The following is a 26,585-nucleotide window of genomic DNA, read 5'->3' on the forward strand; positions in this document are numbered from 1 at the left end:
TGTACCAGCATGCGGCAGTGTTGTCTGGGGATCAGTTTTCCCAGACAACGCAGGCAGATTGGAGCCTGGTAGACAGGAAGGCTGACACTGAGCCAGCTTTCCTCTGGACACCCCCCATCTCCCTGTGCAGGGCTAGTGGTCTCAGGACACTCCCTGGGTGTCTTAAGTTCTGGAGCTTTCTACTGGGCTTGCTACCTCCAACAGACCCCCATCTCTGGGGGCCAGCTATCTTTTGGGCACTCCCTAATTCTGGTCTAGAGCCCTTTCCTGGACTGGCTCTCACCAAACGTCAATCTATTCTGGAGCTCGTCACAGCAGTGGCAGCCCAAGCTGAGTCGGGGCAAAGACCCAAAGGAGCAGTCTACAATTTGGTAAGTCTCTTTTTTTCTCCTTTGACCCTTCACATTACTTTACAGAAACTCAACTTTTTTCCTCATCTATACAATACAGTATATGTTCAGTAGAGTTTGTGGTTTAGTGTTGGTTTGATGATAATATACCCCCCGGTCCCTGTTTAATACTGTCTCATATTACAGCATCTGGTTCTACTTTGTTGTCCTTCAGCCAGCCTCCCTCCCTGGCACAAGCATGTTATACATGCATGATAAAAGACTGGTTTGTTTATAGGATTCTTCACATAGCTCCTACTGAAGTGTAGAACCAACCTGTGAGGGTCAAGCACAGAGCTTTCATGAAAGGGGAAGTTGAACATTCCTGTGGATATCACAGATGGTTATAATAAGGGGTGCTTGTAGTGGAGTCATATGGGCATATAATGAGGCTGCAACTTCACTGGGTGTATAGTATTTCTATATTACTTTGAGTATTTTTTTGTGTGAGTATGAGACCAATTTACCAGTGAGTCATGATTCTGTGCGTGTGTTGATCACACTCTTGCACATATTAGTCAAATCCCCTGAAAGAGTTCTCTGTCCCGAAACACTCCTGCCACCGCCCCTCAAATAACATAGAAGGTTATTCTTTGGCTAGAACCATATGACTTTTTGTATTTGCACGAGAATGCACTGTATGTGTGGAATATACTGTAGTTATAGAAGGGGTCCAGGAAAATGAGAGTTCTGTTTCTGCCTCTTCTTTAACATCTTTTCACAAACATCGCACAACAATCAACAACATCACTGGGGTGGTTAAAAAGTATCAAAAATATAGTTTCTTTGCTTTCGCTCGACTTGTATTGCTGGGTAAAGAGTTGATATTTACTAACAGTGGACCTGGAAGGGAAAGTAACTGTGGTATTTTGAACAATGGAACATGGACCTCGCTGTGAACAGTTGAAAACATCCCCCAAGGATACTATAAAAATGTGCCATTGTTCTACAACGGTTGTAAAAGGAAAGAGAGCCATTGAAAAGCCCAAAAAATGGGAGAGTAGCCATTTGAACTATCCCTTTATGCAACATTTGTCTGTTGTTCAGTGTGTACAATAAAATATCCTTGTGAGTTTCCTCTTGGAGAAGGTTTAAGAACCTCTTTCCCAAGGGACTAGACAGCTGAGCCAAAAGTTGCTGTCATTAATAGGCTTGGGCGGTATCCAGATTGTCATACCTTCATACCGACCTTGGCCATCCCGGGATATTCGGTAATACCAGCACTGAACACAAGGGGAGCTATTTTAAAACCCCACTGACCCTTTGTAATCCAAAGGTTAGCAATGCTAAGAAGTACATGTACAATCCCATAGAGAATGCTAACTAAATGCTAAGGAGCGCATTGCGCTAATGTATTTGCAGGACAGACATCCCAGCTAAAAGTTATACAAGAACTCAAAAATCTTACTCACAGTTTGCAGCACACACAAAACAAATATTAGGCAACAAGGCTCTTGATCCAGGACAGGATTATCTGCTGTTACCAAGCAAAACTTGATTTTGGAAGAAGCTAACCACTTAGCTAGATAGCTAACTAGATACTAAATTAGCAAACCAAATGCACAACTCCAGAGCATTTAGCACATTTTAGACAGAGAGTTATAAGATATCTAGCTTGCAAACATTTACACTACCTGTCAAAAGTTTTACAACACCTACTCATTCAAGGGTTTTTCTTTATTTTTACTATTTTCTACATTGTAGAATAATAGTGAAGACATCAAAACTATGACATAACACATATGGAATCATGTAGTAACCAAAAAGCGAATAAAAATACTTTATATTTGAGATTCTTCAAAGTAGCCACCCTTTGCCTTGATGACAGCTTTGCACATTCTTGGCATTCTCTCAACCAGCTTCACTTGGAAAGCTTTACCAACAGTTTTGAAGGAGTTCCCACATATGCTGAGCACTTGTTGGCTGTTTTTCCTTCACTCTGCGGTCCAACTCATCCCAAACCATCTCAATTGGGTTGAGGTTGGGTGATTGTGGAGGCCAGGTCATCTGATGCAGCACACCATCACTCTCCTTCTTCGTAAAATAGCCCTTACACTGTCTGGATGTGTGTTAGGTCATTGTCCTGTTGAAAAACTAATTATGGTCCACTAAGCCCAAACCAGATGTGATGGTGTATCACTGCAGAATGCTGTGGTAGCCATGCTGGTTAAGTGGGCTTTGAATTCTAAATAAATCACAGACAGTGTCACCAGCTAAGCACCCCCACACCATAACACCTCCTCCTCTATGCTTTACGGTGGGAAATACACATGCGGAGATCATCCGTTCACCCACACCGCATCTCACAAAGACAAAATTTGGACTCCAGACCAAAGGACACATTTTCACCGGTCTAATGTCCATTGCTCGTGTTTCTTGGCCCCAAGCAAGTCTCTTCTTCTTGGTGGTGTCCTTTAGTAGTGGTTTCTTTGCAGCAATTCGACCACGAAGGCCTTATTCACGCAGTCTCCTCTGAACAGTTGATGTTGAGATGTGTCTGTTACTTCAACTCTGAATTTATTTGGGCTGCAATTTCTGAGGCTGGTAACTCTAATGAACTTATCCTCTGCAGCAGAGGTAGCTCTGGGTCTTCCCTTCCTGTGGAGGTCCTCATGAGAGCCAGTTTTGATATAGTGCTTGATGGTTTTTGCGACTGCACTTGAAGAAACTTTCAAAGTTCTTGAAATGTTCCGTATTAAAGTAATGATGGACTGTCGTTTCTCTTTGCTTATTTGAGCTGTTCTTACCATAATATGGACTTGGTATTTTGCCAAATAGGGCTATCTTCTGTATATCCCCCTACGTTGTCACAACACAACTGATTGGCTCAAACGCATTAAGAAGGAAAGAAATTCCACAAATGAACTTTTAACAAGGCACACCTGTTAATTGAAATCCACTCCAGGTGACTACCTCATGAAGCTGGTTGAGAGAATGCCAAGACTGCAAAGCTGTCATCAAGGCAAAAGGTGGCTATTTGAAGAATCTCAAATCTCAAATATATTGTTAACACTTTTTAACACTTTTTTGGTTACTACATGATTCCATATGTATTATTTCATAGGTTTGATGTCTTCACTATTATTCTACAATGTAGAAAATAGTCAAATAAACAAAAACCATTCTAAAACTATTGACCGTAAGTTAAGTTGTGAATTCCATACTGTAACTAGATCACCTGGCATTTGCTGCACAACAGTGAGTGACTCCCAAGGCTCTGGTCTCCTGTCATTGTGTGCTTGTAAACAAACACCACGTGTCTGGGAACTACCGGTAAGCTTCATTATGAAAAATTGTGACAGCTGAAATGATGAACAAGTTGACTGCAGGTATTTACTTATTAAGTAGCAACACAGTTCTTTTTTTTACTTCAAAGAAATCGTTTGGACGGTATTGGAAAAACCAGTGCAGCACACAGACTGTCAATCATCTACCCCCCCCCCCCCCCCCCCCCCCTCTTAGCCAATCAATAGATGATGGATAGAGAAAGCAAAAGCTTGATTGGATTTCTAAGCTCTGCAGGCAACCCAGCCATAATGTTGATGACACAGTTAGAACAATTATTCAGCCATGGTGGGCCACACTGATCAGCAAGTAGGGAGGTAGTTGGTTGACCACCGCTAATAATTTGTAGAGCTTATGTATATGTTTCACTATCACAACGTAATAGGTATCGCAGCAATTATGTTTGTTCTCTTTTTTTGGCAGGATATCACCAAGTGCATGTGTCAAGGCTGTTCATGGATTCTCCCCAAAGCTTGTGTAAGTTGATGGGTACTAAAATGTTGCATGAGGAAACAAGCAATAATACAATTTCATTTTCTTTGATCAAATCTCAAAAATGAACTTTTGGAGTACAGATGTTAGCCTCCATTAAACAGAATAGAGAAACAACACTGAGGTCTCAATTGACCAGATATGGACTGTATTTGTATTTGTAAACACGATGGTAACCCCTGATTCTGCACAGTTGCCAAGGGTGACAAGGACCTCCAGGTGATGAAGGCGGGGGCCATGTTGAAGAAGGTCAAGTCCAAATCGTGGAAGAAGCAGCGGCTTTTCCGGCTACAGGAAGATGGCCAGACCATCTGGTATAAGTCCAGGTGGGCAGGAACAGGCCACTCCACCTGTGAGTAACGAGGGTGTGAGTGGCGGGAGGGAGGGAGTCGTTATAAGAATTGACCACAGACTGTACATACTGTGGATAACTGAATTGACGGCCACATTATTTATCTTTTTGAAAAAAGGATGATGCATAGAATCATTCCTTGAGAAATCACTTTAGCATTGAAAAAGCCTAAGTATGTCTTCACATAGGCCCCAATTCCGACCCGAGTTAAGCGCGTGTGAATGGAATGTTATATTCCCTGTTTATGCACTTCTCTCTCTATGCGTTTTCTGACCTTGAACTTAAGCATGAGAATAGCATGCTATTCACCCACTTCGTTCGGGCGGATATCTAAGAAATGAAAGGTGCGGAAGTGTCTACAGATTATTTATTTTTTTAAATTTAACTAGGCAAGTCAGTTAAGAACAAATTCTTAGTTACAATGACGGCCTACCCTGGCCAAAGACGGACGACGCTAGGCTAATTGTGTGCCGCCCTATGGGACTTCCAATCACGGCCGGTTGTGATACAGCCTGGATTCGAACTAGGGTGTCTGTAGTGACGCCTCTAGAACTGAGATGCAGTGCCTTAGACCGCTGCGCCACTCGAGAGCCCATATTCTGACCTTGACTTAACTCCCTCATAATGACGCCACATTTACGCGTGAGGAAACCATGAATAAGGTTGAACAAACCTGCCGGTTCCAAATGGAAAAAGCATCTTTCTTTTTTCAGATAGACATAGCAGCATTATCCATGCACTGTAATTTATAAATGGATAAGAGCTAATGATAAGAGCTAGGTAAATGAATAATCCGTTTGGAGAAGGGGATTGTAAATACACAGCCATCGTTTTAGATAATTTTTCCTTGTAGACGAATGTGAAACCAATCATATGGAAGCAAACTGAAATTGTGGCTACCTTTCCACAGTGAAAAAGCCTATAAATAGCTGTGCTGTTAGTCAGAATTTTCATTGTGTGCCCTCATCATTTGTGTGGATGAAATTTGGACACCCAAGCTATAGGTTTCTGTAGGGCTTAAGATGCCCAGTTGATGTATGGACTTTAAAGAATGTTTTAAATATAGCTTATGCCCGGGCTTTTGTTTTATTCTACAATTTGTATCATGTTAAATATTAGCCACTAACGGGAGCCACCGTCAGTAATACCCACATACATTTCTGTCACTTTATTGTTAGTTTTCAATTTGTAGCTTACATTTAGCATCATTCCGTTTCCGTTTTTTTTTTTTGTTACATCCGTGTAAGTTGTTCCTCTAGCGTTAGTGGATCATATTAGGTTCATGTTGTGAAATAATTTGGGACATGAAGCCTATTTGAATCATTATGGAATTCAGACCACCTGTCTGAATTCCATAATTCGGTCCAGTCACCGGTTCACAATGACTGGACCGTTGTCATACAGTTCCATGATTAGTAAGAATTAGGGTAGATTTATAGGACTATTGTTCAACCCCTATTGTACACTTTTTTTCTTTCCCACCTTCCAATATTTCATGGATTGAACTTGAATATAACAACTTTCAGGATGAATCAAACCACATTTTTTTATTCATCAATATACAGTATTTAGTGTGTAAAGGCTCTCCAAACCAGTTTTCTTATGATTCATACATACTTTCCTAACTCTAAAATGTTCCTAAATAATCTACAAGATCAGCGTATTTTTAAATCTACCAGTTGGTGCTGAAACGGAGACAAAGATGCATATTTAGATGGCTTCTTTCATTCTTCTCTATTTTTATGAACCAGTTATCTCGATGCATTCTAGTCTATTGAGAAAATTCGAATTAAAGGTACATCGTATTTAAAGGGATGGCTTAAGATAAATGTACTGAAAACACTTTTGAATAAAAACTCCACGAGAAAATCTGTTGGCCAGCAAATGGGAGGGTTTTCAGCGGTTGATTAAAATAAATTCAGTTCACACAAGGGAATCACGCCTGCAAAGCCCGTTACGAACCTTCATAAGGTACGTCTGAATACTGACTACTGAGAAGCATGTAGGAAATTACACCTTTCTTACGCACGCCTTTTCTAAGTATGAATCTGGCCGATAATGCCTAATGTTCCTTTCTAGTCTCTGTGGCTGATGTTGAGGTGGTGCGTGAAGGTCACCAGTCGGAGGTCTTGCTGAGCGTCGCTGAAGAGTTCCCCGCTGACCTCTGTTTCACCCTGGTGTTCCGTGGTCGCCGCGGCAACCTGGACCTGGTGGCGGAGTCACCTTCTGAGGCGCAGGCCTGGATCCGGGGTGTACGCAAGCTGATCCAGAACGCTGAGAGCATGGATGACAAAGAGAGGGTTGACCAGTATCCTTATCCCATTCAGATAACAGGCAGATTATTAGATGTTTTGTGACACTTGACTTGGTGGGGCCTTATCATAATACGTTCATAACATGGAATTAATGGCAGAAGAGAAGAAATCCAGATTTTACTTATGCAGGAAAAATGCTCCCTGATTCTTTTGGCTGACCGAAATGGCTGACATTTATCCCATCATAAGAAGGTTAATTTCCATTCTAGTATTCTAATTCTTAATTCTATGGTCAAAAAACACTTCAGTTGTGGGAGTAAAGTCTTTGTTTTTGCTCCTTTCTAAATCATGTCTTACCAAGTGTTGCCCTTAGCCAGCATCTTCCCTCAGATGGATCTGGGACTGGTTTCAGAAGGCGGACAAAAACAAGGACGGACGGATGAACTTCAAGGAGGTGCGCACACTGCTGAAGATGATGAATGTGGACATGAACGAGGAGTATGCGCTTCACCTCTTCACGGTGAGGTACCCATCAAGTTCGTGAGGTCTTAGTGTATCAAAACTATACTTTTTTCTATATTTATTCTATGCTTCCCACTGCTCATATGACATCCTCAGTCAATGAATCAACCTAACATTGTGAGCAGCGGTTCAATTGGGATGTTGTAGGTCGTGGAATAGTTCTCAACGTTGGTAATATTTAACAGAAACCTATCACAGTCAAATATCAGTAACTAATCTGCCTTCCATTATCAGGTGATGGAATTCTGTTTTAGCATGATTTATTGAGAGTACAATACTACGGGAAGACTGCAGAGGTAACAATCTATGCTGCTTATTTTCTTTACCCTCAGTTGGCAGATAAGTCTAAGTCAGGTTGTCTGGAGAACGAGGAGTTTGTCCAGTTCTATAAGATACTGACGGAAAGGAAGGACATGTGGCGGGTGTTCCAGGACTACTCCCGAGACAGACAGACATTAACCCTTGCTGAGCTGAAGGACTTTCTGAGGCAGGAGCAACAGGAGGGGGAGAGGAGTTGGGAGCATGCCCAGAAGCTGATTGACCGCTATGAGCCATCAGAGACCGGTAAGGACCACTGTGCAACTGTAACCAACCACAGTCAACCGTAATGAATTATGTCTTTAATAGCCTCGGTGAGACAATGTCAATCACAATGAACGGCAACCCCAATATTAATAACCTAGTTTGCTTCAGTAAACCACAAGAGCCCACAATTAACCATTCAATAAGTAAGGAAACTAGCTGTATGTTGCACATCACTACTTCACAGGAGAGGCATTTTGAACGTAAACCTTTTTTTAAATATCAAAATTTGTATTTTTGTAGAAATGCCTTCTGGAACATGTTAACTTTCATGTGTCTTAATAACAAACTTGTATGCCATCTGTAAATATGAATAAAATTGTTAAATTACGAGCCTAGTTGGTTTAGCCACAGAAAAAGACAGGGACCTTCCCGCTAGCCATGATTGGCTGAGATAATGGATGGCCTGGACATGCCGAGAGATGAGTTCAGATTGGTCTACCATGTAGCACGCTTTTGTCTACAACATGAGCAGGTCAGTTCAGTATGTGTGGTTAATCCTTCCTAACACTGCTTTTTTTTAAAGATATCACGTAGTAGAATTGCAAAAGTGTTGCTCTCCACTTTCTGGAGGACCGAGTTTTGAAATCAGTGGAATGCCTGGTGGAATTGGAGTGTGATAGCTAAGTAGATGGAGAAGATTCTGGCATTTGATTGTAAATATGAGGAGGGAGTCGAAAAGAGAACACACAAAAGGCTGTTGTATATAAAACGCCTGTCTCCGGATTACATATTCAAACTAAGAGCAACCATGGCATCTGTGACAGAGGGAGAAGCGTCCATCCATGTCTACAGGTAAAATAATCTAGCAAGCTACATTTTCAGATATTATACGTTTCTAATTTTGTCAAAGTCGTTTTCATTTCAAGTTAAAGCGTACTGTTAGCTAGCTAGCTAATGTTAGCTGGGTCTCTCGCAAGCTCATTTTAAGTGTATGATTTGTGTAGTAATATTATTCGTATCTCAGAGCCATTTGGATTGCTAATTATAGCCTGTTGGCTAGCTAGCTAAGATTGAACCTGGTTGGTTAACTATCTGCAGATTCATGCAGGGTAGTAACGTTATGAGTTGAGATTATGGTTAATTGTTTAGCTAGCTAGCCAGCTAGCTACATGTCTAAAGAAAAGACTCCACTATGCAAATAACCATTTCACTACACCTTCTGTATCCTGTGCATGTGACAAATAAACTTTGATTTTATTTCATATAATATGTGTTTACCAGAAACGGTAATGTGAAGAACATGACCTGCACCAAAGTCAAATTAGGATATAATGTTAGGCCAACGAGACAGTGTCCAAGTTAAAAAATTATCCAGTAGAATGCCCTGCTTTTATTTCATCAGACTCACAACCGTTAGCTATTTTCTGTAATTGGCTCGCCATTAACTTGTAAATAATGATCTTGCTGTGATTTTATTTTCCTGTAATAATGAAGACAATTGGGCTAAAGTGAAGACGTCAGCTATATGATATGGTCATTATTTGAACTGGCTAGCCAGCTAACTTAACATTAGCTAGCCAGCTAACAAGCTAGAAACAAACCAAAAAATTGTTTATAAAGTTGCTTTTAGTTGCCTGGTTTGCTAGATTGACATACACTAAATTAATTTTTAAACGGGTGGGTTTATTGGTGTTAAAATACACTAGCTATTTTGGATTCTGCTGATGTCATTCAGCCGGTAGTTTTTGTGTTTATACTTTATAAACTTTTTACGACAACGACAGGTTTGTCGGACGACAATAGAATGTTCATGATGTCACTGCGACAACTGTCGATAGGCGTAGTATAAACCAGCCTTTAGTCTTGAAATCTTTTGGTTGTTTAGTAAATGGCCCCACATCTGAATCCTTAAAGATATGGTTGGGGCTAAGGCTTAAGAGGGTGTGAACGATGCTGAAAGGATGTAGACAAAGAGAGCTCTCCAGTAGGTTAACCAAAACATTCAAGGACCATTTTCTCAAAAGTGACATTACAAGTTCAACTTTCAAAGCAGAATTACTTTCCCATTGTTCCTCAACTGTAGTGTATGATATACCATTTTCCAGCTCTAAGTCTCTACTTTTATCCAACTAAAACAACTCTACATAAGAAAAAATATATTCTACATAAGACCGAATCAAGCCGGTCGGTCACAATTTGTTCCGGCATGTGTCTGGCACCGTCTCCTATCTTAACTTAAAGAACATATTCTGGGTGTTCTGACAAATAAAGGAGGAGGTCATGACAGCCCCCCCCCCCCCCCCCCCCATATCTTTACCAGAAACAGGCAAGAACCAAAGATTGTTTATGACACCAAAGACAAGTTGCACAGAGTAAAATTTCCTTTACAGTAGTTACTGAGCATTTTTTGATTGGGTTTGACTTATGATAAGACGGAACTTCCCATGTCTCCACACAGCCAAGAAACAGGGGGCCATGTCTATAGATGGCTTCCAGATGTACTTGGTCTCTCCAGAGGGCGCCATCTTGGATCCCCAGCGGCTGACCCTGAACCAGGACATGAGCCGGCCCCTCAGCCACTACTTCATCTGTTCCTCCCACAACACCTACTTGATGGAGGACCAGCTCCGAGGACAGAGCAGCCAGGAGGCCTACATCCAGTGAGGAACAAAATTATCCTCACCATTACAACCCTTAGCTTCATACCTAACATCCAATTATAACCCTTTGTAGCTCAGGGATGGGCAAATCCAGTCCTCCGGCCTGATTGGTGACATACATTTGCATGGGTGCCTGACTTTGAAAGTGTGAGTGCAATTCATTTGACAGGTTTGAAACCCTACCAACCTTGTGACTCAAAAACATCCCGCCCCCTTCCCTGAAAATACCATCCTTAGTGATTGATTGACCAAAGGCCAAACTGTTAAGAATGTGGCCAGGATAATGCATGACCATGAGGAAATGAAATTTAAAAAAATGGCAGCAATAATATTGTTTTAGCCAATAAGAATGATAATTTTGTACTTGGTAGGTTAAGAAAAAACATTGTTAAATTAAATCTTATTTTTGTCTACTGTAGCCTAACCTGAGAATCTTGCCTTTTTAAGATGAGAGAAAATAAAAGGGTTTTATTTATTTTTTAAACTGTAGCCTGTAGTTACAGGACTGGACTACTATCAATTCTTTTTTATTATCATAATGTTTTTAATGGTGGGCTTTTAAACAACAACTACAATGAGTAGGCTACATATTTGACAACGAATCGTGAAGAAACCAAATAATCATGAAAAGTATGAGGAATAACAAAAGTGTAGTCTCAGCAAGCACACTAATTGACCTTTCAGCTTTTCCTCCAACATGGACTTTTTTTGATGCCTTTGCTTGACTCACTGTCACCATAACATTTTTTGTATTAACTTGTCTCAGCAGCATACATATTTGATGCAAAGAGTGTAGAAATGGCTTTTTGGTCCATATTACACTTACCAAGCAGAGCTGTTTTATCGAGATACAAATCAAATCCAAATCAAGTTGTATTTGTCACATGCGCCAAATACAACCTTACAGTGAAATGCTTACTTACAAGCCCTTAACCAACAATGCAGTTTTAAGAAAATACCCCCCCAAAAAGTAAGAGGATAAGAATAACAAATAAAGAGCAGCAGTAAATAACAATAGCGGGGATATATACAGGGGGTACCGGTACAGAGTCAATGTCAATGTGCGGGGGCACCGGTGTCGAGATAATTGAGGTAATATGTACATGTAGGTAGAGTTATTAAAGTGACTATGCGTAGATAATAACAGAGAGTAGCAGCAACGTTCCAAAGGGGGCAATGCAAATAGTCTGGGTAGCCATTTGATTAGCTGTTCAGGAGTCTTATGGCTTGGGGGTAGAAGCTATTTAGGAGCCTCTTGGACCTAGACTTGGTGCTCTGGTACCGCTTGCTGCGAGGTAGCAGAGAGAACAGTCTATGACTAGGGTGGCTGGAGTCTTTGACAATTTTTAGGGCCTTCCTCTGACACCGCCTGGTATAGAGGTCCTGGATGCCAGGAAGCTTGGCCCTGGTGAGGTACTGGACCGTACACACTACCCACTGTAGTGCCTTGTGATCGGAGGCATGCGTGCTCTCGATAGTGCAGCTGTAAAACCTTTTGAGGATCTGAGGACCCATACCAAATCTTTTCAGTCTCCTGAGGGGGATTAGTCGTGCCCTCTTCACGACTGTCTTGGTGTGCTTGGACAATTCTAGTTTGTTGGTGATGTGGACACCAAGGAACTTGAAGCTCTCAATCTGCTTCACTACAGACCCGTCGATGAGAATGGGGGCATGCTCGGTCCTCCTTTTCCTGTAGTCCACAATCATCTCCTTAGTCTTGGTTACATTGAGAGATAGGTTGTTATTCTGGCACCACCCGGCCAGGTCTCTGACCTCCTCCCTATAGGCTGACTCGTCGTTGTCGGTGATCAGTCCTACCACTGTTGTGTCGTCTGCAATCTTAATGATGGTGTTGGAGTTGTGCCTGGCCATGCAGTCGTGGGTGAACAGGGAGTACAGGAGGGGACAGAGCACGCACCCCTGGGGGGCTCCAGTGTTGAGGCTCAGCGTGGCAGATGTGTTGCTACCTACCCTCACCACCTGGGGGCGGCCCATCAGGAAGTCCAGGATCCAGTTGCAGAGGGAGGTGTTTAGTCCCAGGATCCTTAGCTTAGTGATGAGCTTTGAGGGTACTATGGTGTTGAACGCTGAGCTGTAGTCAATGAATAGCATTCTCACATAGGTGTTCCTTTTGTCCAGGTGGGAATGGGCGGTGTGGAGTGCAATAGAGATTGCATCATCTGTGGATCTGTTTAGGCGGTATGCAAATTGGAGTGGGTCTAGGGTTTCTGGGATAATGGTGTTGATGTGAGCCATTACCAGCTTTTCAAAGCACTTCATGGCTATGGACGTAAGTGCTATGGGCCTGTAGTCATTTAGGCAGGTTGCCTTCGTATTCTTGGGCACAGGGACTATGGTGGTCTGCTTGAAACATGTTGGTATTACAGACTCAATCAGGGACATGTTGAAAATGTTAGTGAAGACACCTGCCAGTTGTTCAGCACATGCCCGGAGCACACGTCCTGGTAATCCGTCTGGCCCCGCAGCCTTGTGAATGTTGACCTGTTTAAAGGTCTTACTCACGTCGGCTACGGAGAGCGTGATCACACAGTCGTCCGGAACAGCTGATGCTCTCGTGCATTCCTCAGTGTTGCTTGCCTCGAAGCGAGCATAGAAGTGATTTAGCTCGTCTGGTAGGCTCGTGTCACTGGGCAGCTCGCGGCTGTGCTTCCCTTTGTAGTCTGTAATAGTTTGCAAGCCCTGCCACATAAGATGAGTGTCGGAGCCAGTGTAGTACGATTCAATCTTAGCCTTGTATTGACGCTTTGCCTGTTTGATGGTGTGTCGGAGGGCATAGCAGGATTTCTTATAAACTTCCGGATTAGAGTCCCGCACCTTGAAAGCGGCAGCTCTACCCTTTAGCTCAGTGCGAATGTTGCCTGTAATCCATGGCTTCTGGTTCGGGTATGTACAAACAGTCACTGTGGGGACGACGTCCTCGATGCACTTATTGATAAAGCCAGTGACTGATGTGGTGTACTCCTCAATGCCATCGGAAGAATCCCGGAACATGTTCCAGTCTGTGATAGCAAAACAGTCCTGTAGTTTAGCATCTGCTTCATGTTGGAAAGCAGACTGAACCATGTTTTCCTCTAGGATTTTGCCTGTGCTTGGCTCCATTCAGTTTATTTTTATACAAAAAAACTCCACAGTCCTTGACGATGACAAGCATACCCATAACATGATGCAGCCACCACCATGCTTGAAAATATGAAGAGTGGTACTCATTGAAGTGTTGTGTTGGATTTGCCCAAACATAACACAGAGCCAGCTAGGTAAAAAACAAATATGCCGTGGCATGCTCATCATGGTTCATACAGGAAAAGTGAAATGATACAAGGAATTTTCTCATGGTGCACGCAGCTCAAATGATATGTAAAAACACCTTTGAACCAACACCATCGGCCATGAAACGACAATACAAATGTAACAGCCCAACAAAATAGTTGTAAACATTTTTTTAGCAGGTGCCTTTTTTTTAAACACCAGTAGTGATTTCTAATTGTGCCAAAACAGTGGTATGCGGGAGCGATGCAAAACTTTCCAGTGGACAAAACCATTCATCTTGAAGCGACTGGAGGAGGGGGTGCTATTAATATATAATATGGACATATGTATTTTAGTAGACTAACTCAAAAGATTGCTAATCATTGAAAATGACAAATTACCCAATGGATCATGATCATTTTCTGGTAAAAAAGTGAGGGTGCAACAACATACGTTTGCACTCTTATTTTGAAAGTGTGGGTGCAGCTGCTTCATTTGTGCCATTGCTCAGGTGCCTATGCACATTTGCCCCAGCCCTATCTGACACATATCTAATAACCAACTAATCATGGTCAGACATGCTCGGGGCGGCAGGTTCCCTCGTGGTTAGAGCATTGGGCCAGTAGCCGAAAGGTTGCTGGATCGAATCCCCGATCTGACAAGGTAGAAATATGTCTTTCTGACCCTTCCTGAACAAGGCAGTTCCCCGGTAGGCCGTCATTGTAAATAATAATTCGTTTTTAACTGACTTGCCTAGTTAAATAAAGGTTAAATAAAAAATGGTCTCCAGTTTTGAATACAATTCGTTTAATCAGTGTTAGCTAGGACTGGGGGAAATGTGTGATGCCAATCTGGCCCTCTAGGACTGGAGTTGCCCATCTCTGGCTTGTATGGAAGTGAGACACAGAACTTCTCATTTCTTACAAACCAAACCATCTTTCAAACAGTTTTCAGTCCATGTCTGAGTGTCTGCGTACTTGCTGTGCAGGGCTCTAAAGCGGGGCTGTCGTTGTGTTGAGGTGGATTGTTGGGACGGGCCGAATGGAGAGCCGGTTGTTTATCACGGCCACACCTTCACCTCCAAGATCCTCTTCAGAGACGTCATCACCACGCTGGGAGAGTACGCCTTCAAGGTGGGCACCTCAATACCTGAGTTAATTATACCGTTTGCTGTGGAAATTCACCTCTAAGGACTCAAACTCAAAGTAAATTAATCAATCTTTATTATCAAGGTTCACAAACTCAATCCATGCTTGATGAAAACTCTCACAAGGGCGTTCCCTTTTCGTCCTTATATACTGCTACACAAACAAGTCATATAAGCATGATTTACATTATTCATTATTCATTATTAACATTAGTTCCTGCATGTGACTGACCGATAGCTCATGAGACTTCTCTCAAAGCTGAGACCTTGAAACCAAGATACTTCTCTTGGATCCCAGAGCAATGTTATGGGCGTACTGCGGATGTGAGGATTCCTCCCATGTACAATCAATCAGTCACTCACATGAGTGGCTATTAGACAAGCAGCATTGATCTGACACACAAACAGAACATTTCCATCACACATTCATGACCACTCAGCTATTTTTGTATTACATTTTTTTGTTTGTAATTTTTTACCCACTTTTTCTCCCAAATTTTGGGATTACGACCTTGTCTCATTGCTGCAACTCCCGAATGAGCTCGGGAAAGGCGAAGGTCGAATAATGTGTCCTCCGAAACATGACCCGCCAAGCCGTGGTTCTTAACACCCGGTCGCTTAACCCGGAAGCCAGCTGCACCAACGTGTCGGAGGAAACACTTTTCAAATGATGACCGAAGTCACCCTGCAGGCGGCCGGCCCGCCACAAGGAGTCGCTAGAGCGAAGCCAAATAAAGACCCCCCCGCCAAACCCTCCCCTAACCCGGATGACGCTGGGCTAATTGTGTGCCGCCCTATGGGACCCCCAGGCTGTAGTGATGCCGCAACACTGCGATGCAGTGCCTTAGACCGCTGCGCCACTCGGGAGGCCATGACCACTCAGCTCTATCCAATCCAGTCTCTAAGTGGTTCTTGTCCTGACCATTTGTCTTCTGTGTTGGTTTTTGCTTCAACCAAGTATTCAGCATCATAAACCAATCTGTCTTCAGCCTTAACATATCATACAAAACATTACTGTAATAGATCCACACATTCCTTTAGGAATTCCTGTTTAGTCCTTCGTCTGTCCCCTCTCCCAGGCATCTGAGTTTCCTATCATCCTGTCCCTGGAGAACCACTGCAGTGTGGAGCAGCAAAGGGTCATGGCCCAGCTCCTGGACACCATCCTGGGGGACATGCTACTCAGGGAACCCCTGGACGGACTGGTTACCCAAGAGCTGCCCTCTCCCCATGTAAGACCCCCTTCAATGTGTTTTCTATTCTATTTTATCTACTCTACCGTAACCATTCACCAACAAGGCAAGTCAATTATTTAACAAGTCAATTGAGAACCCATTCTCTACAGATTTGATTTCCTGTCGATGTTCAGGTTTTTATTCAGCAGTGTAGCTAAGAGCAGTACAGTCAGTGGCTTTACTACATTGTTATATTATAAAATGATCACTGGGCCCCCAATGTACAGCAGAACAGTAACTGAAAGTCAACAGACCAGATGAACTGGATAAACATTCACACTTACAGGTGGCCAAAAATAACTAACTGAAAGCCACACCAAACAATTAGCCACATATCTGAATCTTTGCTACAATATCATTGGATAGTATTTGCATATTTCCCAGCGATCTTTGCATACCAATAAAAAATGACATTGTTACTGTTCAGTGAGGTTTTATGTGAACCAAATAGATGTATTATCATCAATACATTGAAATATTTAGGTGACTTATGTAGTGTCCAAACATTTAAGTTACAAATAACCATAATTAGGATGTGTTGTTGACTTGTAGGCCTGTCTTATAAACAGCATGATGCATTTTGCAATGGTTCATAGTAGACATTGTGATTGACCATTGACAAGTCTGGTGTACAAGTTATACAGCCCGGTATGCAGATAACTAGGGTGCCCATGCATAACTTAATAGTTAGGGCTTGCGAGCCCCCCATGGCCGTGGGCCCCAGTGCACGCGCACCGCCTCGCATTCCGCCACTGAGTACAGTCTGTTTTCTCCAGTGATTTGTTTTATTCTTTTTCCATTCAGAGCACTTTAGATAATCAATACTAACGTTTATGATTGGCAAACACTTCCTATGAGGAATATCCTATGAGTGGGTTGTGTGTGTGTGTGTGTGTGTGTGTGTGTGTGTGTGTGTGTGTGTGTGTGTGTGTGTGTGTGTGTGTGTGTGTGTGTGTGTGTATACTCATATTAGGATTTGAAGGGAAAGATCCTGCTGAAAGCAAAGAAGATTGGCGGTCTAGAAGAAAGTGAAACGCTGACCGATGAGGCCACTGACGAGGTCAGCGATGAGGCTGAACCTGAGAGCCCGTCTGCAGAAAACCTGTCTGCAGAGGCCCTTTGTCTCCATGATAAGGTATGGGGATGGATGGATAAATGGATGGAGGTGAACGTCTGGCAACTTCTTGCCATCATCTGCACCAACTATTACACTTATACATTCACACATTATTACTGTTAATACATCCTGCCGTTATGTAAAAAATGTAGATGTTTTTGTCTATCACACAGTAAGCAAGCAATGAACGCTGTACCTTGATCTGCCAGCTAATCATGTTTTGCCTTGGTTCAATAGCCACAAAGCAGGTGAGATTAGGTAATTTCCTGTCTCCTCAGAAATCCAAGTTCTCTAGGGAACTCTCGGATCTGGTGGTGTACTGCAAGAGTGTCCATTTTCACAGCTTTGAGTACTCTCGCTTGCACTCCAAGTGCTACGAAATGTCCTCTTTCTCAGAGTCCAAGGCCAGGAAACTTGCAAAGGACACAGGTGCGCTCTGAACTATTTTAGCAATACCTACATAGCAAACAATGTATTCATATATTGCCAAGGATCAACGGTGAGGAATTCACTCCCATTCACTGTTGTAGGTCCCCTGGGTTAGGGGATAGGAAAAAACGTCGCTGTATGGCTGTCTTTCTCAGGGACGGAGTTTGTGCACCACAACAGCAGACAGCTTAGCAGAGTCTATCCCAGCGGCATGAGGACCGATTCCTCCAACTACAACCCACAGGAGCTGTGGAACGTGGGCTGTCAGTTAGGTGAAACATATTGCATAATAACATCCATACATATAGAAATAAATGCATGTGATTGATTGATTGGTTGGTTGATCTTCTCCTAGTGGCGCTGAACGTCCAGACGGCTGGGTTGGAGATGGATCTGAACGATGGGCTCTTCAGTCAGAATGGCTGCTGTGGCTACGTCCTCAAACCTGACTTCATGAGGAATGATGACTCTTTTGACCCAGAAAGACCCCAGGACTGGGATGGCTACACATCACTCCAACTGTCTATCCAGGTGCAGAAACAACTGCTCTGTATCATACAACTATGTTGTGTGCCTTTGTGCATGTACAGTTTGTGTGTTCTGGAGGTTTACTTTTTGCATGTTTATACTTGTCCGAGTCTTGATTGTGTGTGTGCGTGTGTGTCCATCAGGTAATTAGTGGGCAGCAGCTACCAAAGGTGAACCAGAAGGAGGGCTCCATCGTTGACCCTCTGGTTAGAGTGGAGATCTACGGAGTATCGCAAGACCAAGCCAAGCAAGAGACAAGTTACATTGACAACAATGGTGAGGGACCATCTTACATGGCCTGACAAAGAGATGCATTGGGGTCTTTGTACAGACTCGGTCTACTCGGGGACGAAAATGCATGCATTATTATATATTTTTTTACATGTAAATAGTACGCACCTTGCCATGTTTTAGTAAATGAGATAGAACATGCCATAGAACCCTAGTCCTTCTCTTGGCTGCCTAAATCCTGGTCTCTGCTGCCCCATCTACAGGTTTTAACCCTCTATGGAACGAGACCCTCAATTTTATCATCCACGTCCCAGAGTTGGCCCTGGTGCGTTTTGTGGTGGAGGACTATGACAAGGCTTCCAGGAATGACTTCATGGGCCAGTTCACCGTGCCCTTCACCTGTATTCAGCCAGGTAAAATAGACATCATCATATTACAACTGAGATAGTGTAAAGTCTGGAAAGCTGGGTAAATCTCAAGTGCAGTTTTCTTCAAATTATTTCACAAATTAATTTTATCCTATTGACTTACCTGGATAAAGGTTAAATCAATTGATGAAACCTGTCTGAATTGTACATCTCAGCTGAGTTTTTATTTAAGCCTGTTATGTACAAATGTACATATTTTACTGTATGAGTGATGGTTTCTAAGTGGATCTCCATGACATAAATCTGAATTTCTTCTGGATGCTCTCCCCACTTGCCCCAGGATATCGGCACATCCACCTCCTGTCCAAAGACGGAACGGCTATCCCTCTGTCTACTCTGTTTGTCAATGTCAAGATCTCTGAGGTAACAACAGAAGTCTGATGGCCCAATGATTGGCTGCAAACTCTAACCACATGGAAGGGCTACAATACCTCATGATTGCTGTCACTTTCAACAAATTAACTATTATCAGTATTGAAAGATACATCGGTATGAACTGCTTTACAGTATTTCTACATAAATACCCATTTCTGTTCAAGTAAACATTAGTGGGACCACACTGATGAAAGATGAAAAAACACCTGGGAATTCACAGCATTTAAGTGATATTTTGCCATTTCCCCAATATAAAATCTTTTAAAATAATCAATGTTTTTTAACTTGTATGTCATAGGAACGCATTAAGCAATGTTCAATAGCACTTAGCTGATCAAACTGGTATAATAACAGACATACTGCAGGGCTCACAAGTCCTTTTAGAGTTAAACTATGCAATGACCTTTGTTTTTATATCATTGTTTCATTACCATTCAACATTTGCATCGTGTGCTGGTAGAGTAACTTAACTGCATAAACTATTAGTCCTCCATCGAAACATTTCCATAGACATTTTGTACAGTTCCTCAAAGTGTGGCATGAAACTATATCGCTATCTCATGCATCATGTTGTAAAAGTGTTATACTGTAACGTATGCATGTGCATAGAGCTCTACAAATAAAGAGAAATGAAAGACCTGCTGTTTTGAAAACATCTTAATATAAAAAGTTATATTCCTATTGGTTAAACATTTTTAAACTGCACATTTCTTGCAATTGTCAGTTAGCAACATTTCTTGCAATTGTCAGTTAATTGACAATGTTTTAATACTAAACATACAATTGTATATTTGTTTCATGGTGTACTTTGCAGTAGTATATGTACATGCATACTCATTAAGACAAGGTCCTTTGTTGATGTTTAATTCAGTTTACCGCTGTAGCCCAGTCCTCATCATGCTTGGATGGGGAAAACTGCATCAAAACGTTCACTAAAATGTCTGTTTTTTCAGGTTCTAGTTGAGTGGCCTGAACCTTTTTACTCCTCACCTTGCTGGCCTTCTGTGACCTCCTCCACCCTCTCTTGCACCAACACCTCCACCCTCTCTTGCACCAACACCTCCACCCCATCCGGTACAATCACCTCCATCCCCTCCTCCACCTCCTCACCAGCCCCCTCCTCCGGCCGCCCCAGACGGGCATCCTGCAGGGTTAGGCTGAGGGCGTGGGGATCCTTGGCCACCCCTTGCTCCACAGGCTGGTCCGGGTGGTGCCCCCGGAGGTGCTTGACCACCTGGAACTTCTGCTTGGCACGGTAGGGGCAGTAGCGGCACATGAAAGGCTGCTGGTTGGTGTGGGTGAGGTAATGGTGGCGAAGGCCGGCTGGCCAACGGAAGGCCCTGCGGCACAGGCCGCACACGTAAGGCCGCTCCTCGCTGTGCTTACGCTGGTGGGTCTTAAGTAGGAAGCGCGTCTTGAAGCCTTTGCCACACTTCTCGCAGATAAAGGTGCGAGCGTCGCAGTGCTGCGTCTCCCTGTGGATGCGGAGGGCGTCACCACGGTTGGTGCGGTACTCGCACTCGTCGCACGCATATGGCTTATCCCCTGAGGGTGGAGGGAGAGAGAAAGAAAGGGCAGGGGAAAGGTCATTTTATGATCGAATTCCAACTAAATGTATTTGTTATAAATGATGACAGCAATAGTGTGTGACTCGTACTTTGTACCTGTATGTTTGGTCATGTGATACTTCAATTGGCTCATCCACTTGCATTTGTAGCCACACTCAGGACAGAGGTACTTCTTCTCCTCCTGGTGGATCCTCATGTGATACTATAATGGAATGGCAATGATGATAAATAGTTATCTACTACGCCATTTGTAACACATGGTACCTTAACATATATGGTCCTCTACCAGTCCTTGTAGACTTTTTAAGCCCTACGGTTTGGTATTAGACTGAGATGACCTGACTTCTATAAAATAAAATGGTGTAGTACCATGTGTTTCATTACAGCAATTTTTTTTGAAGGACCTCATTGCTCACCTTTAGCCTTGAGGGATCTGCGCAGGAGTAGCTGCACTGCTCACAGTGGTAGGGCTTCTCCCCTGTGTGTATGCGAATGTGCCATGTGATTTTCTGCTTGTTGCGAGTCGAGTACTGGCAGTCTGTGCACTTGTAAAGGCGGGTACCCCCGTGGGAGCGAACGTGCTGCTCAAAGACCAGTTGGTGGCGACAGGCGAAGCCACAGATGGCACACTTTAGGGGCTTGTCCTCTGGGGGGCCATCCTCATGCTCGTCGAGAAGATGCTGGGTGAGTGGCTGCCTCTTACGGGTGGCAAAGGGGCAAAGCGGGCACTGCTGGGTGAGGTGGGTCCTCTGGTGCTCCTCCAGGCTCTTCCGGGTGGGGAAGGTCTCCTGGCAGGTGGCACAGTCCAGCTGAGGGTGCTTTTTCTGCTGGTGGACCTTGAGGGTGGCCTGGCTGCCACAGATAAAGTCACATTGCTTGCAGGCTACGCTGGCGGGGCTCAGGTGTTTGCGGCTGCAGTGCTGCTTGAGCGCTGTGTCGGAGCTAAAGCGTGCCTCACATTGGCTGCAGGGGTGCAGGAGCTTCCCTGTGTGGCAGCGGAGGGTATGTCGTCCAACATCGTTGAGGGAGTAGCTGCTGAAGTCGCACAGGGTGCAGAAATGAGAGGGCTGTTTGTCGTGGACACGCTTGTGATGCTGGCGGAGTTTGGAGGCAGCGCCAAAGGTCTGGTCGCAGACGTCGCAGCTGTGGCGGCCCATGCCGGTGTGAAGAGATTCATGGGCATATAGGCGGTAGCGCCGTGTGGTGCTGAACGGGCAGAAGCGGCAGCGATGGGGCCTGGCACCTTCGTGCTTCAGAGCCACGTGCTGGGTCATGCAACGCTCTTGCTTACAAGTAAAGGGGCAATGGCCGCAACGCAAAACTGACTTTTTTACCTTTTTGAGGAGCGATAACTTGTCTTTCCGATGGACCAGTACATGGTTAGCCATAGCTTTCTGTGACTTGGCCACAAACGAGCAGAATTCGCATTGCACCTCGTCCGGCTTCAGGCAGCCCCGCTTCTCGTGGTTGTTCAGTGCTCTCTTCTGTTTGCACCTGAAAAGACAGTTGGGACAGGACAATTTAGGAGAATAGCTTGGATTTGATACCTTTATCTCAACCACATCTTCTTCAGAACCACTATTAATATTCTCATCCTCCTCATTGCTGTCATCATCCTGTTCCAGAGAGCTTACAATTCGGACAGCCTTCTTTGTGGGAGCTTTTCTTGTGCACGTCGAGCAGTGACGCTCTATTGTCACAAGCCTGGAGGACCTGAAACTGCACATCTTGCAAGTGAATTTCATGTAATCTTCTATATAGCTATGCGCATTGTCATTCTCTGTGTTCACAGGATGGGCTTTGTCCGTCTTTCCTAAGATTTTCCCCTCATTGATCTTTTTAATCTTCACAGGTCTCTTTACCTTGCCAACTTTCACTTGCGTTTTTGTCTTTCCAACTTTCTTTCTTTGGCTTTTCTGTAGTGCTGTAGATCCTCTCACACCGGAGCCTTCAGGATTGGTCAAATCGCACAAGTTTGCTTCCTCTCCTCTCATTTCTGGTTGTGTGTCTATGGAATCTTCGGTTGGGGCAACATCACAAGATACTATCTCTGATTGATCTGCGGTTGTGGTTTTATCAGGGTTCTGGTATTTACCCTGACCCGAGTCCCTTTCTCCAGACTGTCTAGCAGAGGGAGTGCCAATGAACCTCCTGGTGTTCTTCTGCAGAGCGGGACACTTCCTGAGGCGGTGGGTGTCCAGGCCTCTCTTCTGTTTGAACTGCGCCCCACAGGCTTGGCACTTGAGTCTCTTCCACCTGGCGAGGCAGAGGGAATGGCAGTGGTGTCGGAGAGAGGTCTGCTTGCGAGTCACGTAGGAGCAGTGTTCGCACCGGTATATGCTAGCCTCTCCGGCCTCATTCTGCACCACCAGCATCTGAACCCGGCCTTCCAAGACCAGAGCCTCCGCTTGGTCCTTGTCTTGCTTCCTCATGGCCTTCAGACGAATCTCAGAGTCGGTGCTTTGCGCCAATGGTTCAGCGGATGAGTTGCTAGCTGCGCTAGACACCTCCACTATATGTGTGTTGTTCTCTGCAGCCTCTGCTTGTTGCCTTGTAGCGGTTAAAGGAATTTCTCGGTCTTCTGAATCATTTAGGTCATCACAATCCTCCATAGCCATGTCCTCTTCCTCCGCCTCACTTGCAGATGCTGGCTTTTGACTCAGGGTGTTAGATCCTTTAGGGTCCACTGTGGGTCTTCTGTAAGTTGGGTCTCTGCTGTTTGGCGTCTCACCCTCCATGGATGCCATCTCAGTGCACTCTGTGTTAGCTATTGTTGTCAAAACTAAAGTACAGCATTGCTCTGGATTATCTGTTGAATTGTGACATGCCAGAATCCCTTTGTCAACTACCACTTGGACAATATCAGATTTTTTATTTGCCATTTCTGTGGTTTTGGGGCCAGTTACAGTTTCTAGGTTGTGTTCATTTTGAACAGCAGAGCCAGCGACTTTCTCCTGTAGGTTCTTGATAGGACCTTCAGCGGAGTTCTTGGCTGGCATTTTGTAGAAGCCCTGCAGTAGGTCCACAGAGTTCTCCCTCTCCTTCTCTGCATAGTTCTCTTGCCACTCCTTATCGCCAGGCACGTATCCATGAGCCTTCCTCTTGTGGATGAAGAGGCCGGTGCTGCTGTAAGTGGAGTAGGGGCAGAGGGCACAGCGGAACTCTCGAGTCCGGGTATGTTTGCAGTTTTCGTGGTTGTGCAGAGCCTGGCGGTAGCATGTCTGATAGGGACAGTACTTGCACTGGAAGACTGGAGGCTGATGGCCCTCTCCCTGAGAGTGCTTGAGGAGCATGTGCTTGCGAAGCTCGTACTTGCGCTTGCATGAATATGCACAGACTTCACATATCAGTGATTTGGCCTGGTGTCGGAGTTTGTGGCTGTTGAGTTGGTCCGTGCGGTGACAACGGTAGGAGCACTGGTCACACTGGTACCTGGGAGAGGAAACGGACTGGATCTGTCAATCTCTCAATGCCTAAGTGTGGCCTTAGGTTCATTAACTCCTGATATGATATCCCACTTCTCACACCAAGAGGTGCTAGAGCAGACATACACATCAACTTGGGTGAACATCAGACAAAAAGTATTTTGTAATGCTTTTATCAGTTACAAATCCCTACACTACTGCATGCACACCATAAAACAGACCACTATTTTCACTTTTTTTTACCTTTATTTTACTAGTCAAGTCAGTAAAGAGCAAATTCTTAATTACAATGACGGCCTACACCGGCCAAACCCGGACGACACTGGGCCAATTGTGCGCCGCCCTATGGGACTCCCAATCACAACAGCCTGGGATCGAACCAGGGTATCTGTAGTGACGCCTCAAGCACTGAGATGCAGTGTCTTAGGCCGCTGCGCCACTGACAGTTCTCTAAGACTGACAGTACCAGTCAAGTTTGGACACCTACTCATTCAAGGGTTTTTCTTTGTTTTTACTATATTATAGAATAATAGTGAAGACATCAAAACTATGAAATAACACATATGGAATCGTGTAGTAACCAAAAAAGTGTTCAACAAATGTTAGATTCTTCAAAGTTGCCTTGATGACACCCTGAGTAGGTGTGTCTAAACTTTTGACTGGTACTGTATGTGCAAAATAACTAACTAGTAAATCACTTACCTGAGGTCACCAGCATGTTTGCGCATGTGCACATTCAGGTAGTGTTTCCATTTGGTGACATATCCACACTCAGAGCACATATGATTCTTGTCATCTGAGTGGATGAGCATGTGTTTTGAGAGGTAGGTCTCATCACGGCACCTGAAGTCACACAGGTTACACTTGTGGGGCTTCTCACCTTGAAAGAAAAATACATGAATAACTTTTAATAATGAGTGATCTGGAAGCTATAGATGAGTATAACAGTCCAATGTTACGTTAATTTTTTCTGCTCACCACTATGCATCAGCATGTGCCGTCGAAGGACCCGCTTGTGTGCGGTGACAAAGCTGCACTGATGGCACCGGTGGATCTTCTCATTGGCGTGGAAATGGCCGACATGCTGCTGGAACTCCACAGGATTGAACGTGGCAAAGGGGCAGAAGTTGCAGGTCAACTCCTCGTCCCCGGCATGGCCTTGCAGTTTGTGCTGCCGGAAGAGGCTCTTGTTGGAGCAGGAGAAGTCGCACTGTGAGCAGTGGAAGGCCAAGTGCGTCCGGTAATGGGCCTCCATGTCCTGGGGGCTACCAAATATGGCATTGCAGGCATGATGGCGGCACTCTACGGCCTTGACTCCATGGACATCGGCTGTGTGTCTCTGGAGCTCCTTCCGGTCAGAGGTCTTGAAGGAGCATCCCTCCTGGAAGCAGGCCAGTGGCTGGCTGTCCCGCAACGTGTGGTGAGACTTCATGTGGGCCTTGAGCGCCTGGCTCTGGCGGAAGCTCTGGCCGCAGGTGGGGCAGGGGTAGACCTCCGGGTGGATGTCGCCCCCTACCTCGTTGGAGTGCACACTGGCCAGGTGGCGGTGGAGCGAGTTGCGCTCCACAGAGGCGTAGTCGCACAGGTGGCAGCGATGGACCTTCTGGCCAGACTCGCGAAGCATGTGGATGCGCAGCTTGCTCTTGCTGGTGAAGTAATGGTTGCAGGTGGGGCACTGGAGACTGGGGTCTGGGAAGTGGAGGTGGAGGTGCTCCAGCAGGTGGGAGCGCATCTTGAAACAGCGGCGGCACTCGGGGCAGATGTGAGTGCGATACATATGCTCCATGCCTGCCATAATATGATCTTCAGGACAGGGAGGAGATGCGGGTGTTATCTTTCGTAATGAAACAAAACAACTTATTTCCTAGTATGTAAATGTAGACCTAGATTTACTGACATAAACCTTATTTAAAGTGCTTTTCAAAAGTATGGTTAGCACAACATTTATCTGATATTTGATGACCTGGCAAAACCCTACCTCACCAGAAAACTTGAATGGTCCTTAACACAGAAGAGAAGAACAACAATGCCAAAGCAGGACTAGAGATCCCACACTACCTTTAGATGGGTTCTCATTGATGTTCGTAGCTGTTTTGTCTTTTTGCACCTCCTCTCTGGCTCTATTGTCGATGTTGTGCTGCTGTGTCTCTTCTTCATCCTCATCATCTTCTTGTGATGATGACACATAAGCTGGATTGCGTTTCCGGGCCCTTCTTGGCCTTCCAGAGCTGGTCTCAAGAGCCGATTGGCTGCTTCCACCCTGGCCTGTCGTTGTTGGCACCTTGTCACCTGAGCACAAAAATGTACACAAATTCAGGCATCCAGTGTTGGCTCTACCCTAAATATAACAATGTG

General features: G+C 44.4%; 2 protein-coding genes across 3 annotated transcripts in view; one reads left to right on the top strand and one right to left on the bottom strand.

Annotated features, from left to right (window-relative positions):
- Window positions 1–19,874, top strand: plcd4b (phospholipase C, delta 4b). 2 transcript variants are annotated; one of them, XM_039015039.1, is made up of 16 exons: window positions 1–371; window positions 4,098–4,151; window positions 4,360–4,518; window positions 6,598–6,826; window positions 7,164–7,293; window positions 7,628–7,859; window positions 10,279–10,480; window positions 14,736–14,880; window positions 15,974–16,126; window positions 17,103–17,264; window positions 17,525–17,675; window positions 17,831–17,947; window positions 18,031–18,206; window positions 18,347–18,479; window positions 18,698–18,847; window positions 19,143–19,874. In XM_039015039.1, exons 2-16 carry the CDS (start codon window positions 4,130–4,132, stop codon window positions 19,241–19,243), a joined length of 2,262 nt encoding a protein of 753 aa, XP_038870967.1. In that variant the 5' UTR covers window positions 1–371; window positions 4,098–4,129; the 3' UTR covers window positions 19,244–19,874. The 2 variants fall into 2 exon arrangements, with proteins under 2 accessions (XP_038870967.1, XP_038870968.1); XM_039015040.1 differs by lacking the exon at window positions 1–371 and having other exon boundaries at window positions 4,360–4,492.
- The window catches only part of znf142 (zinc finger protein 142), a 10,749-nt gene continuing 3,510 nt past the window's right edge, over window positions 19,347–26,585 (bottom strand). The window contains exons 3-8 of the mRNA XM_039015038.1: window positions 26,289–26,519; window positions 25,209–26,033; window positions 24,933–25,110; window positions 21,222–24,237; window positions 20,902–21,007; window positions 19,347–20,782 (exon numbers count right to left, since the gene is read on the bottom strand). Coding sequence (XP_038870966.1) covers window positions 20,217–20,782; window positions 20,902–21,007; window positions 21,222–24,237; window positions 24,933–25,110; window positions 25,209–26,033; window positions 26,289–26,519 — 4,922 coding nt within the window. The 3' untranslated portion in view covers window positions 19,347–20,216. The remainder of the gene's footprint in view (window positions 20,783–20,901; window positions 21,008–21,221; window positions 24,238–24,932; window positions 25,111–25,208; window positions 26,034–26,288; window positions 26,520–26,585) is intronic.

Source organism: Salvelinus namaycush, chromosome 19, assembly GCF_016432855.1.
Source record: "Salvelinus namaycush isolate Seneca chromosome 19, SaNama_1.0, whole genome shotgun sequence".
Classification (NCBI taxonomy): domain Eukaryota; kingdom Metazoa; phylum Chordata; class Actinopteri; order Salmoniformes; family Salmonidae; genus Salvelinus; species Salvelinus namaycush.